Here is a 14,543-nt window from a genome sequence, read left to right on the forward strand (position 1 = left end):
CAGGCTAGTTTTTTTTTGTATTTTTTAGTAGAGACGGGGTTTCACCATGTTAGCCAGGATGGTCTCGATCTCCTGACCTCGTGATCCACCCGTCTCGGCCTCCCAAAGTGCTGGGATTACAGGCTTGAGCCACCGCGCCCGGCCCCGCTCTTGAAAATTCTTAAGCTCACTGCATCCTTTCAGGTCTCCAAGGAATGCTAAGTTTCCTCCCTGTCGTGTAAGACACGAAGTGAACTTAATATTGGGAGACGGAAGCTGGATGGCCCTCAGGGGCTGAAACGCCATGTGCCAGACTTTGAGATATAGCAGAGAGAGAGCTTGGCATGACTTATTACCCCAGGCTGTAGAATCCTGGAAAAGAGCTACCATGCAGCCCACACCTGGTCGACTGGAGGACCACCTTAGTGGAAAGGGGACAATCTGGGCCTCTGGCCTGCCATGTGCACAAGCATAACAATTGCTTTTGTTTAACATGCAGATGGAATATTTGATCCATTTTAACCAGGCATTTGCATCTTGGTATCCTGTCTTAATTGCTAAAGTTTAAGTCTTTAACTTCTATGATCCTCTAGTAAAATGAATGTATGGTTTTAGGGAAATTACAAAAACCAGTCGGGGCAGTCCATCCTTGCTCTTTAGTGGTCCACAGAATGTTGGACCAACTATGGCATGAAAGCTGTACATCGGGGGGCAACACTCATGGTTGGCACTGGGGTCTTTATCGAAATCTCCTCAGATTAAATGGTCCTAGTTTACTAATGCCTAGTCTGAGGAGAGTCAGGAGGGACAGAAGTACTTTTCTGAAGTAGAAAGCTGTCTTTGACTTGGCAAGTCCTCGCAGGGTATAACAAGGCAAGCATTAAATGCAATAGTTCGTGGCGAAATTGACTTGGTTATATTAATAACTAGACGGTCAGCAATAGAATGAGGAAAGAAGAAAGAGTAATAGAATACACTAAAATAATTAAATTTTTCTTAGCTTTAGTTTGGTAGGGTTTTCCCCTGGGACTATGGCCCACAACTCTGGAGGGGTAGGCGCTTTCTTGACTCGGGTGTGATGAGTCCATCCTTTTTTTGCTGTACGAACAGCAGTCTTGGTGGTTAGCAGCACAAGGTAGGGTCCTTCCCAGGCTGGCTCGAGTTTTTCTTCTTTCCACCTTTTGATGAGAATGTGATCTTCAGGCTGGTGCTGGTTTACTGGAAATTCTAGGGGTGGTACATGTGCTAAAAGACTTTTAGTTTTTTGTTTTTTTGGGTTTTTTTTTGCAAGAAAGGAAAGTGGAAGATAAACCGAGTATATAATTTTTGAGAAATTGACCTTTTGTTTTAAATGTGGGGACCTTGCGAGTGGACTTTATAGTCCTCAGTGCCTTTTTACTGAGAAATTTCCTTTAGCACCTATTTTTATTAGTTTTTAAACCAAAGAAAGCCAAATACCATTTTCCATTTAACAACGCTTCTTGTATGATTTTTACACCAGATAAGCTAAAGGTTATCTTTATATTAGTGTGCCATTAATGTTAAACCTAATTTTAATAAAACCTTGTAGATATATTTATTTAATTTTTAATGTTTGACCATAAGGTAAGATTTTATAGACTCTTTTTAATCTTTTATAATTTTTCCTAAAGAACAGGTTGGTGCTTTAAGAAAAACCTGTTATGCTTTTACTTTAATGTCCAGTTCACAGAAAAACTGGATGATACTTCTTTAACTTTAGCTAATATGCTTACACACAGAATGTTCTTTACAATTAACGTTTTCAAACTTGCTTAAACCTTCAAAACAAAAAAATTTTTTTTTTAACTTTTTAATGTAGGTAAAAATGTACAGTCTTATGCCTCCTTATAATCCTTTTACCAAAGGTATATTTTGCTTTTCTTATACACCTTGCACATAAACTGTTTTTTTTCCCAATGGTTTTACATTCAGGAGGCCTAGTTACTTTTAAATTATAAAACATTTTTTGCATAAATTCTTTTTTAACACACTTTTTAAAATAACTTTTTTTTCTCCTTCACGACTTTTACAGGCAATTTTTCAACATGCCTTAACTTTCTGACTTATTACAAACATTTATTTCTTTAAATAACCAGTTAATTTATTTCAGGACAAGAATTTACCATAAAACACTCCTTCTATATAAATTCCGCCTCCCCCTTTTTTCCCCTTTTTTTTCCGAAGATGATAACCATTCTTTTCCAAAGTGAACCTTTTTTTATGTCTGTGGACTAGACTGTCTAAGGCCACAAGAATATAAGTTACTATAATACATGTTACATTGTTAACTTTTAGCAAACTTTACTTTTGTTGAAAACCTTGTAAGTTTGGGATTTTAATTATCCTTTGCTATTCATAAGACCTTGTTTTGTCCAAATTAGAATTGGTATGATGGCTTTTAAAGGAATAGGGTACTTTTTTTTTCTTTTTTCTTAACTACTTATTTCTCTCCTTCTTTCTCTCTTTGACTTTCCTTTTGCCTCTGTCTCTTCCTCTCTCTCTTTGCCTCTTTCTCTCTCCCTCTCTCTCTCTCCTTGACCCCCTCTTTGTCTGTCTCTTCCTCTCTCTGTCTTTGCCTCTTTCCCTCTCTTTCCTTTCTCTCTCTCTGCTGGTCGTTCCTTGCCTCTGCCAGCCGCTTACGCTGCTGTTGTCTCAACCACTGTGCGTTGGGGGCAGGGGTCTAAAACCAGCTGTAACCAAGTGTCTATGTACAAGAACTGGTCTGGGTTCCTTGGCTTACATGTTACCTTGTGCTATACCTTTGAAACATGGGACCTGTCCAGGCTTCCTTCTAATGGCAAACCTACTTCTAATGCTGGCCAGTCTATCTTACACAAAGTTTTAAGTGTTCCTGGTGTCATAGTACTCTATAGTCTCCCTTAAATCCTTTTTTTTTTTGAAAATTTTCAACATAGTTCCTAGTGGAGTGGGCTTACTTTGTGCCTTACCCATGTTTCCTCTAGACAAAACACCACGCTAACACCACACGCACACCACAAAAGAAAAGGTAAAAAGGGCACACACACACTTTTGTAGTTTACACCAAACCAAAATAAAAACCAAAATCAGAGTATCCAGGAATCCAAGCCAGGTCAAAACCAACACCAAAGTATCAAGTCAAAAACAAAAACCAAAGTGCCGGTACAGGCACACCGTCGGTGATCAGCCCACACTTCCCCTCAAATGGAGTGGACAAGTTCCCAAGACCGGTCCTGTCAAGCAACTCAAACCAAATCAAAATCAAAACCAAAGTGCCAATAAAGGCACGCCATGGGTGATCAGGCCACGCTTCCACTCAAAGGGAGTGGGCAAGTTTTAAAGACTAGTCTTACCAAATTTTAGATGTCCAGACTCCAGGTGCCTGTTCCTTTCTGGTGTTCAGCCACTGTTTTGATCCTCCACGGGAGCCTGCCACACACTGCTCTGGCGAAGCGTACCACCAGGGCAAATGCCTACCCGGGAGCGCTCTCAGCTCTTCGGCTGGTTGGAGTACCCCCGCAGGGATGTTCCACAGGGCAGGCTTAAGCCGCCTAAGGAGCTGCCTTGACCATCCACCATTCACCTCGCTTCCCGGTCAGGGAACCGAGAAATGTAACAGGACGAGCGGCAGACAAAACTCCTCAGACACCGAGTTAAAGAAGGAAAGGGTTTATTCCGCCAGGGGCATCAGTAAGACTTCTGTCTCAAGAGCCAAGCTCTCGGAGTGAGCAATTCCTGTCCCTTTTAAGGGCTCACAACTCTAAGGGGGTGCACGTGAGAGGGTTGTGATTGATTAAGCAAGCAGGGGGTACGTGACTGGGGGCTGCATTCACTGGTAATTAAATGGGAACAAAACAAGATAGGGATTTTCACAGTGTATTCCTATACAATGTCTGTAATCTATAGATAACAAAATCAATTAGGTCAGTGGTCAATCTTTACCAGGCTCAGGGTGCTGCACCGGGCTGGCTGCCTGTGGATTTCTTTCTGCCTTTTAGTCTTTACTTCTTTCTTTGGAGGCAGAAATTGGGCATCAGACGATATGAGAGGTAGTCTCCTCCCTTAATCCCAGCTACTCAGGAGGCTGAGGCAGCAAAATCGCTTGAACTCGGGAGGCGGAGGTCGCAGAGAGCCGAGACCACATCATTGCACTCCAGCCTGGGCGACAGAGTGAGAATCCATCTCAAAAAAAAAAAAAAAAAATTGCTTGGCAAAAAGATCTGTATCACTTAAAATTCCCTCCAAAAATGAAGGGTAGCCATGTCCCTCATGGCGGGTCACCTGGGTTAAATTACTAATCTGTAAATGTTAAGTTTCGCCAATCTTCTTAGTGTTTCAATTTGAAGAGTCATGTTGTGAAATGCCAATCTTAGTCCACTTTTTTTTTTTTTTCTTAGTCCACCTTTTAAAAAACTTTGCAGGGGTTCTCCACGGCCCTCAGAATAAAGTCCAGATTCCTTTGCAGAACAGGATCTTGGAGATTCCCTGCTCCAGGAAACTTCAGGGGCTTCTCTCCTGGGGACTGTTCCCTGGTTTTGGGAGCGCCCGGGCAATCGCGAGCCAGAGCAGCGTCTCGCTCAACTCGGACCCAGGCCTGGGGCTCCACTGACTCCGACGGAGCCGGGCTGCTGCGGGCGTGGAGCCCTGAAAGACCAGAAGGGGCTTTCACTTCGCTCCTGGGCTTCCCGAGTTCCAGGCTCGGGTTAGCCAGGCGCAGGAAGGCGAGCGGGCCCGGCTCCCCACAGGCTGAGGCCAGCGCCCGTGCTCCTTGCAGCTCGGCCTCTCTACCCCCACATAGGCGCTCCATGTGCTTCATTTCCAAAATTCTCAGCGAAACTCCGCGGGAGACCCTCCCGCCTCGTCACATGCCCGAACGAAAACAAACCGGGGCGTGTCTGTGCCTGACGGCTGGGAACCAAAGCTATTTCCACAGAAAATGCCCACAGCGACCCACGCAGGGCCGCCCAGCCATGAGTTATAGCCCCGCCAGTGCCTGAGACGCCAGGAGGAGGGGATGAGTTGCCCTTTAAAGGCGTAGCGACGAGAATAAGCCCCCATCCGCGGCAATTGGAGGCTGAACAATAGTGCCCAGGCTCGAGACGTGGTGCGAGGGCCCAAACTACACTGGAGCACGCGGGGAACACCGTGCCTCAGCCGCCACAAAGGGAGCCTCGCCACACGCCCGCGGCCGCCTCGCAGCGGCCGCCTCGCAGCACCCGCCCGGAAGCGCCTGGCGGAAGGGCGCGCTCCCAGGCGCTTCCACTGGCGACCTTCCGGCGGGAGCCCGCAGGCGGCGCAGGAGCGACTTTCCTTCCCGTGCCCCACAGCAGTGCTGAGTAATGGTGAGGGCAGAAAGGCCCTTGGCCGTCGTATGTAAGAAAAAAGTTGTAATAAAAACAAAACCACCCGGGAAACTTTGCCACTTGGTTCCCCACAGGTACCAAACTGTGCAGAAAAGGCGGTGTGCACGCCTCAGAGCCGGGACCCAGCAAGTCAGGGAAAGAAAGGAAAGAGAGCAGAACCCGCAGCCTGCATAGCCTCACAACCGCCCAGAGGGCACGGTCGCCCTGGGGCTCGGTCTCTTCCGAGCAGCGCAACCTCCGTGTCTATCAACTCCTTCCGGCATTGCGATTGGCCACAGGCTGTCTTGGCCTCTCGGGCGCCCGCCTCCTAGTTGCTAGGGGTTTACTTCCCCAAAGTACACGGGCCCCACCTTGTGGCGCAACCGCTCCTGCATGGAAAACGGATCTCCGCCCAGGGGAAGACGTGTTAACGAATAAGAGCAGCCCCGCATATTTATTGGCTACTCTGGGTATCAGTCAAAGAACTGCTCACCCGCCTTTCTATTGTACTTTTCGGTTATTGGTCTCTCTTAGTGCCGATCTGTTACTAGGGAAACGAGATCCTCACAGTCTCATAGGCATGAGTCAAAGCCAATCAAGAGCCACGCCTTCATCCCCAGTAAGTGCCCAATTGCTGTTCGAAGAGCCCGGAGGACGCGGTCGGGATTGGTCATCCCGTCGCCCGACCTGGCCGTAACAAGTTAGGGTGAGTGGCAGCTATATAAACCGGCGGCGGAGCACGCGTGTGTGCGGACGCAGTTGCGTGAGGGGTTTCTGCTATCCTTGGTGCTGTGGAGCACAGCTAGTTCCTCTCCAGCTCAATCAGGTAGGTATGCAGGGGTGTGGGCGGGGCAGGGCAGCCAGAGGACTAAGCCGAGCCGCGGCAATTGTGAGACGGAGAAGTCTGAGTGGCGCTCGCGGCGGCCGCGCCAGGCGCGTCCCCCACCCCCACCCCAGCCCCAACGGCCGCAGGCGCGCGCGGCGGACGGACGGGAGCGCGGCGGCTCCCCGCTCCCCCTCCCCTCCCGACTGGGGCGCGTGGCCGTGTCCGCCGCGTGCGCGTGCTGCGTTCAACGGCCACGCGGGGCGGGAGTGAGTCGCGGCCGCCGCCCGGGCCCCAGGGCGGTCTCGGGGACTAGGGGCTCTGGGCCCAGCGTTTCCCGCCCGCCACCCACTCCGCCACGCGCCTGCGGAGTCTTTTCGTCCCCTGGCCAAGAGATCCAGTCGGTTCGGACCAGAAGGAGGCTTTCGTTTAAGGGTGGGTGCAGCACTAAAGTCTGGAGTCTTGTGGTCCGCGCGCCGCAGAAGTGCCTTCAGTTTTGCAGGGAGGAAAGGGAGCAGCGAGTGCACGGAGTGATAGTAACAACCAGTGTTCTTTCCACGCTCTCGCTGTGTGCCCGGCACTGTGCGGAGCCGCTTTTCTGCCTTTGATTTGATTGTCGCAGTGAATCGGCGAGGTGGGTACGGCTGTCCTTTCGTAGCGGCCCAAGGCAAGGGTCTGGAGAGCGGGGTCACAGGCACGCACGGGAAGGGCGGGGATTTGCTGACGCCGGGCCCTCTGACTCCGAGTCCCCCGCTTCCCAAGCCTGTTTTATTCTTTGCCCCCAGAGCACTTGTCCCTCGGGACAGCATCAGCCTCAAAAGGCCACCTGCCGAGCAGGCTGCAGCGGCATTTGTACTTGGGCTAGTTCTGGGCTTCCAGGGAGACAAGGGTTGATAGTGGGAATGTGACAAAGGAAAAGGGTTTGGGCTGCTTTTCTACGTGTATTCGTACAGGCCGTGGGTAGATGTGCCGCCACAGTAACTTCTGGAAAAAAGTAGGGAAAACGATGAGTAAGTGCAAATGAACATCGACTGTGTTCCTCATCGGGTTTGAAACTCAGATTGGTGATGGGAAATTCCCGCCAGCGGGAAGTTAGGCTCCGGTTTTAGACGTTGAATTTTTTTTTCTCTATTTTTTTTTTTTTTAATTGGAGGAGGCTTTTGGAGAAAGACCTTGAGAAGATTAACTTTATAGTTGAAGGAAGTGAGGTGCAAAGCAACGAGTTTCAGATCTCACTAGCATCTGTGGGTTAAAATACGGAATTGGAATGGAAAGGATGGCGCCCAGTTACGATATACATTTGATCTCTGTGGCGCGTGTCACCCTGGCTGAATTACTGGTGTTGGAGATGTCTTGGAAAAAACAACTGTGACAGTCGAGATCAGTGGATGAAAGTTTGTGTACACACTCCGTTTATTTAGCATTTACTCTGCTGGGTTCCTGTGTATATGCAGAAACAGGATGCTTTTCTTCAGACACTTGAGATTATATTTTTCTAGTAGTTACCATATTTTAGGTTATTTAAAAGCCAGCATACTCCTTGGCTTAGTGAAATAAATCTTCCTATGTTATAGAAACGCTTCTATAAACATAAACGTTTCTATAAACATGTTCTAGAAACTCTTTCTAGCGAAGCTGTTATGCGTTATAATGTAACAGTGTTCCAAGTAACATTTACTTGGAACTTTCCTGGTGTAGCAATTCCGGTTACCTGCCCTTACAGACTGGTTAACTATTGAATTAGCATTTTAACTTAGACTTAAAGACGAGCAATTTAAGTTGTCAAATGGAAAAACACTAGAATGATCTGCATTTAAACTGTTAAAGCTTGAGTCCAGCTAATTTTATTACTGCTTGAGGCAAAATAGAATGAAATTACCTTACGCATTATTGAGGGAAAATTTTGTTAGTTTCTACTTAAAATATTAAAAAAAAAAATACAGTTCTTGGCCTCAGGCAAATGGTTATCACTTGGGCAGGAATATGCAAATTACGTGATTATTTCACAGACTGGTGCTCCAGCTGATCACTTGTGCATTCCTTTATCAGGAACTAGTGAGTTGAAGCAAATTGTGGTAATGTAAGGCTTGGCAAGGCCGCCCTACATCCCTACCATTGGAGCTGCTTACCGGTAGAAAAGTCTAGCTTTTGTACCTCTTACAGGTAGAAAAGTAGACAGTTCTTTGTTTAACTCAGTTTGCTGTTCTCAGCTGACAGTCCACCAGGGAACATTAGGAGATTTTGGTAATGTTGGTTTGTGACCTACTTAGAGCAGTTTTTCTTTTGTAACTTATGGTTTTTCTTTTTTTTCCCCACTCGTTCTAGTATTTTGCATAGAAAGTGAACGGCAGAAGGCAGTTTTAAGTTTTTGAAAAAGTTTGTGAATTTTATATCGTCCTTAGGATTGATGGGGTTAGTGTTAAAAGATAAAATTTAACATAAAGCTTTACATTTGTGACTAAAGCCAATTTTACAATTTTTTATTTTTGTCAGTCTGATAAAAGTACCCACTTGGTCTTTTAACAGTTTGCAAATTGATATTTTTTTTGTTTCAGAATTCAAATAGGCATTGTATGTTGTTTGTTTAATTATATTGTGCTTTGGCTTCCTTGGACAAAACTATTACTGACTTTAGGAAGAAGAATGAATAATTGTGGAAGTAGGTAGGTTAAAAAAAAAAAAAAAAAAGATAAAGAAAGGAAGCCTCGTCCGCCCCCCCAGTAATTTGTCCACACCAAGTGGGAAAAACCTTTGGTAGTGCAGTACTGCCCTTCCAAGCCTTGGAGTTAAATTTAGATTCAGCAACTGTTATCTTACATGTAGTTGGTGATCACAGTGTGGTGGCAAACTAGGTTTATAATTTTACATCTCAGAAATCAGCTATTTACTTTTTTTTTTTTTTTTGAGTATTCTTGGACATCCTGTCTGTCTTTAGTTGGGAAGGCCAAATTGCAAACCAGGTGATAAGGTTAAGAGTAGGAATAATTCATCCACATGAATAATGTCTTAACACATGAATAGTGTCTTAATATTCTGTCTTACAAGGTGGAAAGCAATTTCAAAAAAATTGCCCTCACAGCCTGTAGCTTAGTAAATAAGGTCTTCAGGAGACTTTGTGATAGAGTCCCTCTTCTGTCAGATGGCCAGTCTGTCATGTAATACGTTTTTGGTATGTGTGTTGTATCTTAGGTACTTAATAAAAAGTAAAGATTAAAGATGATTGAGATAAATTTGGCTTCCTGGATGGCATACACATCTACTTTGTCGGGGTGTAATCTTTGGTGGCTATTAACTTCATTGGCTATATAAAGCATCATTATGTATTTGTGTAACCCTTTGCGTATTTTGAAAGTGCTTTCACACCTGTGGTATTACCATACTTACACTAAGAAGTGAATTGGCGCTCTGAAACTGAATTGTAAAAACTGTTTTGAAGAGCATGTGGTACCTAATAGGGTACTATAGTCAGCTTATTTCCTTAATTTAAAAAACTTAGAGGGATTTTGAATCTGGAATGTATGAATGTGACACCTACCTGCTCTTGCAGGCTTCTCCCATATGCTGTTTATGCAAAGCTATAGGCTGTGCCTTAAGTACACCCTTGTTTCTGCACTCTGAGGTCGCCTAGATTTCCCTGGAGTGTATCCACCTGTCTTGATCATCGGTTTAAGAATTTTGCCGATGAGCATTAGTATTAACTGTAACATATATTTTCACTTGATGAGAAAGAATGAAGGTTTTTCTTTATGAACCTGAGTAGGTTTTAACTTCGGAGTGGGGAAGGGATACACTGAGATAAAAGATAGTTGTTAAGTATTCTGATTCCTGAAGTTTTTTTTCTTTCAGGAAAATGGTATTTTTGAGATAAAATAAGATTTCTGGAAGACTTGTCATAGAGAGGTCTTAACATACCCATTATCCAGTGTTAACATCTTACATAATCAAGGTACATTTAGCAGAACTGAGAAATTGACATAGATAAAATACTGTTAATGAAAGACTTTATTTGGATTTCCTTAGTTTTTCTAGTAATGTCCTTTTTCTGTTCTAGGATCCAGTTCAAGATGCCACATTGTATGTAGTCTCCTGATCTGTGTCAGTTTGTCTTGCCTCTTGTCTTTCATGACCATGACACTTGATCTCATTTGGATTTGATGTTATGATTAGACTGAAGTTACGGATTTTTGGGGGAAGAATACCACAGAAATTACTTTTATCACATATTGGGTGTCCATAATATATAACTGGTTGAATGAATTTAACCTGATGATTTGGTTAATCTGTCAGGTTAGTATTTTTTCCCCTTCACATACTATTCCTTAGATGCTAGTCACCAAGTCCAGCTCACACTCAAGGAGAGAAGGGAATTAGGCTCTACTTTCTAGAGGGAGGAGAATGTGAATTTGTGGACATATATTGAAGCTACTGTTAGTATTTTGGGGGAGATGCTTCGAAGCCAATCAAATAAAGTTCCCCTCATTAATTTTACCATTTTAATGGATCTTAGACAAGATCCATTATTATTACTGCTATTATTACTGTTGAGTTCTAATGGTGATTTTTTTTTTTTTATTTCCCTCATTCCTTCTACAGTATAAATTTCCTGTAAGGAAGATTTGTGTATTCTTCATATTTTTTCTTTTTTTCATTTATATCACTATAGACCATCGGTATTAATTTTATTCTTTGGGTTGTAATCCACAATTATCCTTGCTGATATTTACTTATTTTTGATTATTTATTTTATATTTTTATAAAATATCGTCCAGGCTGGTCTCGAACTCCTGGGCTCAAGCAATCCTCTTGTCTTGGCCTCTAAAGTGCTGGGATTACAGGTGTGAGCCACTGTGCGGGCCACAGATTATTTTGTTGTTCATGTTGTTCCAGCTTTTTTTTTTTTTTTTTTTGGCTCTTTTGTCCTTTTGACACTTCCCTGTCTTTTCTATTTTTTGAAAGCATGTTTTTTCTTTCATTAATTACCAGTTATTTCAGGCTTATCTTGTATTTTGCCTATCTCAGGTCCAGAATTAACCATTTCTCCAGGGAGCTGTCAGGAAGAATTTTGAAGGACGGTGACAGGTGGTAAATGCAAAGAGTTTGGAAAAATAGATTGACAGCAGGCCCAGTGATGTTGATACTTCTCTCACTCTAAGCACAGACATTGGCTTCTGTATTCACATTACTCTGGTTCTGGGAAAATATTTTGTTTCTAAATTCCTACGATTTAGAGAACCAAATATCAAATTTTTGAATACATAGCATAATCCTGAAACAAAATTTACAAAAATTTAATATATGCTCAAGTTAGTACACACAAACACTTGCTGTTTTCTTTGGTGTTTTTGACAACTTCATTAAAGTAAAAAGACCACTTAAATACTATTGTACTCAGAATTAACATTTGACATTTTGCATTGCCCTTTAAGACTCCTTTTTTTTCTATATGGGTTTCCATTCCCTTCCTTCCAGGGATCTTCTTCACATCTTTCCAGGCTGTTTTATTGATGGGGTAATTTTTAAAAATAGCTTTATTGAGGTATAATTGACATAAACTGCATGTTTTTAAAATGTACTGCCTGATAATTTCAGACACCTTTTGTAATCCCAGCTTCTCGAAAGACTGAGGCGGCAGAGAGGATTACTTGAGCCCAGATGTTTGAGGCTGCAGTGACCTATGGTCTTGCCACTGCACTCCAGCCTGGGTGACATAGCAGACTCTTAAAAAAATGTATACCCATGAAACCATCACCACAATCAAGATTGTGAACCTATCCATTACCCCCAAAAGTTTTCTCATGTTCCTTTTCCCTCTTTCTTGCTTGTTGCTCCCACCCTTCTTTCTCCCTGCAGGAAATCCTTGATCTTTCTATCACTGTAGGTTACTTTGCATTTTTTAGAATTTTTGTGTAAATACCTTATGTTCTTTTTTTAATTGCTCAGTGCTAGTCTGTTGTGTAGGTATATCACAATTTATTGGTTTACCTGTTGGTGAGCATTGAAACACAAAAGCTGTATTTCCAGCTTTTTGACTATTACGAATAAAGCTTCTGAACTTTGTGTACAAGTCTTTGTATGGGTATATGCCTTTATTTCTCTTGGGTAAATGCTTAATAGGGGAATGTTTAGATCATGTAGTAGATGTATGCCCAACTTTTAAAGAAACTCCCTGTTTTCTAAAGTGGTTGTACCATTTTACATTGCTGCCAGCAATGTTTGGAGGGTTCCGATTCTGCCAGTATGTTGGCTAACAGTGTGTATGGTCAATCTTTTTAATTTTAGTCATTGTGACAGGTGTTTAGTGGTACCTCACAGGTTTTAATTTGCATTTCTGTAATTGCTAGTGATCAGCATTTTTCATTTGGCATTCATATAATTTCTTTGGCGAAATATCTTTAAATCTTTTGCTCATATTTTATGGGACTGGTTACTTAATAACTAATTTTTTTTGAGACAGACTTTCGCTCTTGTTGCTCGGGCTGGAGTGCAATGGTGCCATCTCTGCCCACTGCATCCTCTGCCTCCTGGGTTCAGGTGATTCTTCTGTCTCAGCCTCCTGAGTTAGCTGGGATTACAGGCATCCACCACCATACCCGGCTAAGTTTTGTATTTTTAGTAGAGACGGGGTTTCACCATGTTGGGCAGGCTAGTCTCGTACTGCTGACTTCAGGTGATCTGCCCGCCTTGGCCTCCCAAAGTGCTGGGATTACAGTCATGAGAGTACTTTATATATTCTGGATAGGAGTTTTTTAAAAATTAGAGGTATGAGTTGGGCGTGGTGGCTCACACCTGTAATCCCAGCACTTTGGGAGGCCGAGGCAGGTGGATCTCTTGAGGCCAGGGGTTCGAGACCAGCCTGGGCAACATGGTGAAACCTCATCTCTACTAAAAATACGAAAATTAGTTGGGCGTGGTAGTGCGTGCCTGTAATCCCAGCTGCTTGAGAAGCTGAGGCATGAGAATTGCTTGAATCTGGGAGGTGGAGGTTATGGTGAGCACCACTGCACTCCAGCCCGGGTGACAGTGGAAGAGTCCCTCTAAAATAAATAAATAAATAAATAAATAAATAAATAAATGCTTTGCAAATATTTACTCCTAATTTGTGGCTTGCCTGCTTGCCATTTCATTCTTTTAATGGGGTCTTTGCAGAGCAGATGGTTTTAATTTTGAGGCAGTCTACATGATCATTTTGCTTTCTTCATTTGCTTTTGGTGTGTCTAAAATCTTTGCTTAGTGTCATGCAAGTTTTCCCTAGAAGTGTAGTTTTGGGTTTTACACTTTTATTACACTGAATCATTTTGTGTTAAATTTTGTATGTGGTGTGAGGCATGAATTGAGGTTCTGGTTTTTGTTTTTTTCATATGATATCTAATTGTTTCAATACCAGTTGTTGAAAAGAGTGTACTTTTTCCACTGAGTTGTCTTTGCAATTTTTGAAATACAGTTGTCCGTGTGGATATGTTAGTGAACTCCATTCTGTTTCATGGATCCATTTGTCTTTTTATGTCCAGCCTGTGTATCTGTGTACGATACCTGGTATTTGTGTATACTAAATACACTTTTAAATATATGTAATGTTATCACACAGTACATATTTGGGAACTGATTTTTCTTTTTAATAATGTTTTTGAGTTCTGTGCTCACTTTCTGGCAGGCATAAATAGGGTGACATATGTCTTAGTTTGCCAGGGACACTCCTGATTCACTTCAGTTAACCTGACATAATTAATAGGAGTTGTTTTCAGTCTTAAAAGTGCTCTCATATGGTTGTCTTAGATATAGAGGTTTCCCTAATGCCAGTAAACCACAACTTAATATCCATTCCGTATTTGATGGACATGTCGATTGTTACCAATGTTGTACTTTAGAAATAAGGTGACAGTTACTTGTTTTTGTCTTGTGTGACTTTGTTTTGTCTTGGGTGAGTTTCTTTTGTATACGTACCTAGAAGAGAACTACAAGATTTTCATCAGAGTGTTTTTGATTTTATTAAATAATGGCAAAATTGTTCTCCACTGTGGTTGTACCATTTGAGACTTCATCTTCAGCAGTCCTGCAGGCTCTTTTTTTACTTAGTTGCCAATGTTTGGTGTTGACTGAGATTTTAATACTTTGGCGCATGTCTTGTAAGGTATCCCCTGTGAGAAGTGAGAGAATTTATTAATTGCATTTTCCTGGTTACTTACTCTGTTTTGTTTGCTGTCCATTTAGTACTTTTCTGAGAATTGGCAACTCCATTTCATTTACCTATTTTTCTCTTGGGTTATTCTTTTAATGATTTGTATGCAGTTTTATATACATTCTAGATACTAATCTTTTATTATATATTATATTTTCTTATAAAACTGGCACTAAAATGGGCTATGAAGGCATTTGGCTACTTTATAGAGTGAGCTTTGCCA

At 42.8% G+C, this 14,543-nt stretch overlaps 2 protein-coding genes across 4 annotated transcripts in view; one reads left to right on the top strand and one right to left on the bottom strand.

Moving 5' to 3' along the window:
* Window positions 1-4,337: 4,337 nt before the first annotated feature.
* On the bottom strand, window positions 4,338-4,850 carry LOC100998966. Its single transcript, XM_009209439.2, has one exon. It carries the CDS (start codon window positions 4,793-4,795, stop codon window positions 4,385-4,387), a length of 411 nt encoding a protein of 136 aa, XP_009207703.1. The 5' UTR covers window positions 4,796-4,850; the 3' UTR covers window positions 4,338-4,384.
* Window positions 4,851-6,017: 1,167 nt separating this feature from the next.
* The window catches only part of G3BP1 (G3BP stress granule assembly factor 1), a 39,656-nt gene continuing 31,130 nt past the window's right edge, over window positions 6,018-14,543 (top strand). The window contains exon 1 of one of the 3 annotated variants that reach the window (XM_009209441.4): window positions 6,018-6,147. The gene's annotated coding sequence lies outside the window, so the exon portion shown is untranslated. Of the gene's footprint in view, window positions 6,148-6,179; window positions 6,580-14,543 lie in introns of those variants that run through there. The other 2 variants (XM_009209443.3, XM_009209442.4) reach the window with 2 other exon arrangements.

Source organism: Papio anubis, chromosome 5, assembly GCF_008728515.1.
Source record: "Papio anubis isolate 15944 chromosome 5, Panubis1.0, whole genome shotgun sequence".
In the NCBI taxonomy this organism is placed as follows: Eukaryota; Metazoa; Chordata; class Mammalia; order Primates; family Cercopithecidae; genus Papio; species Papio anubis.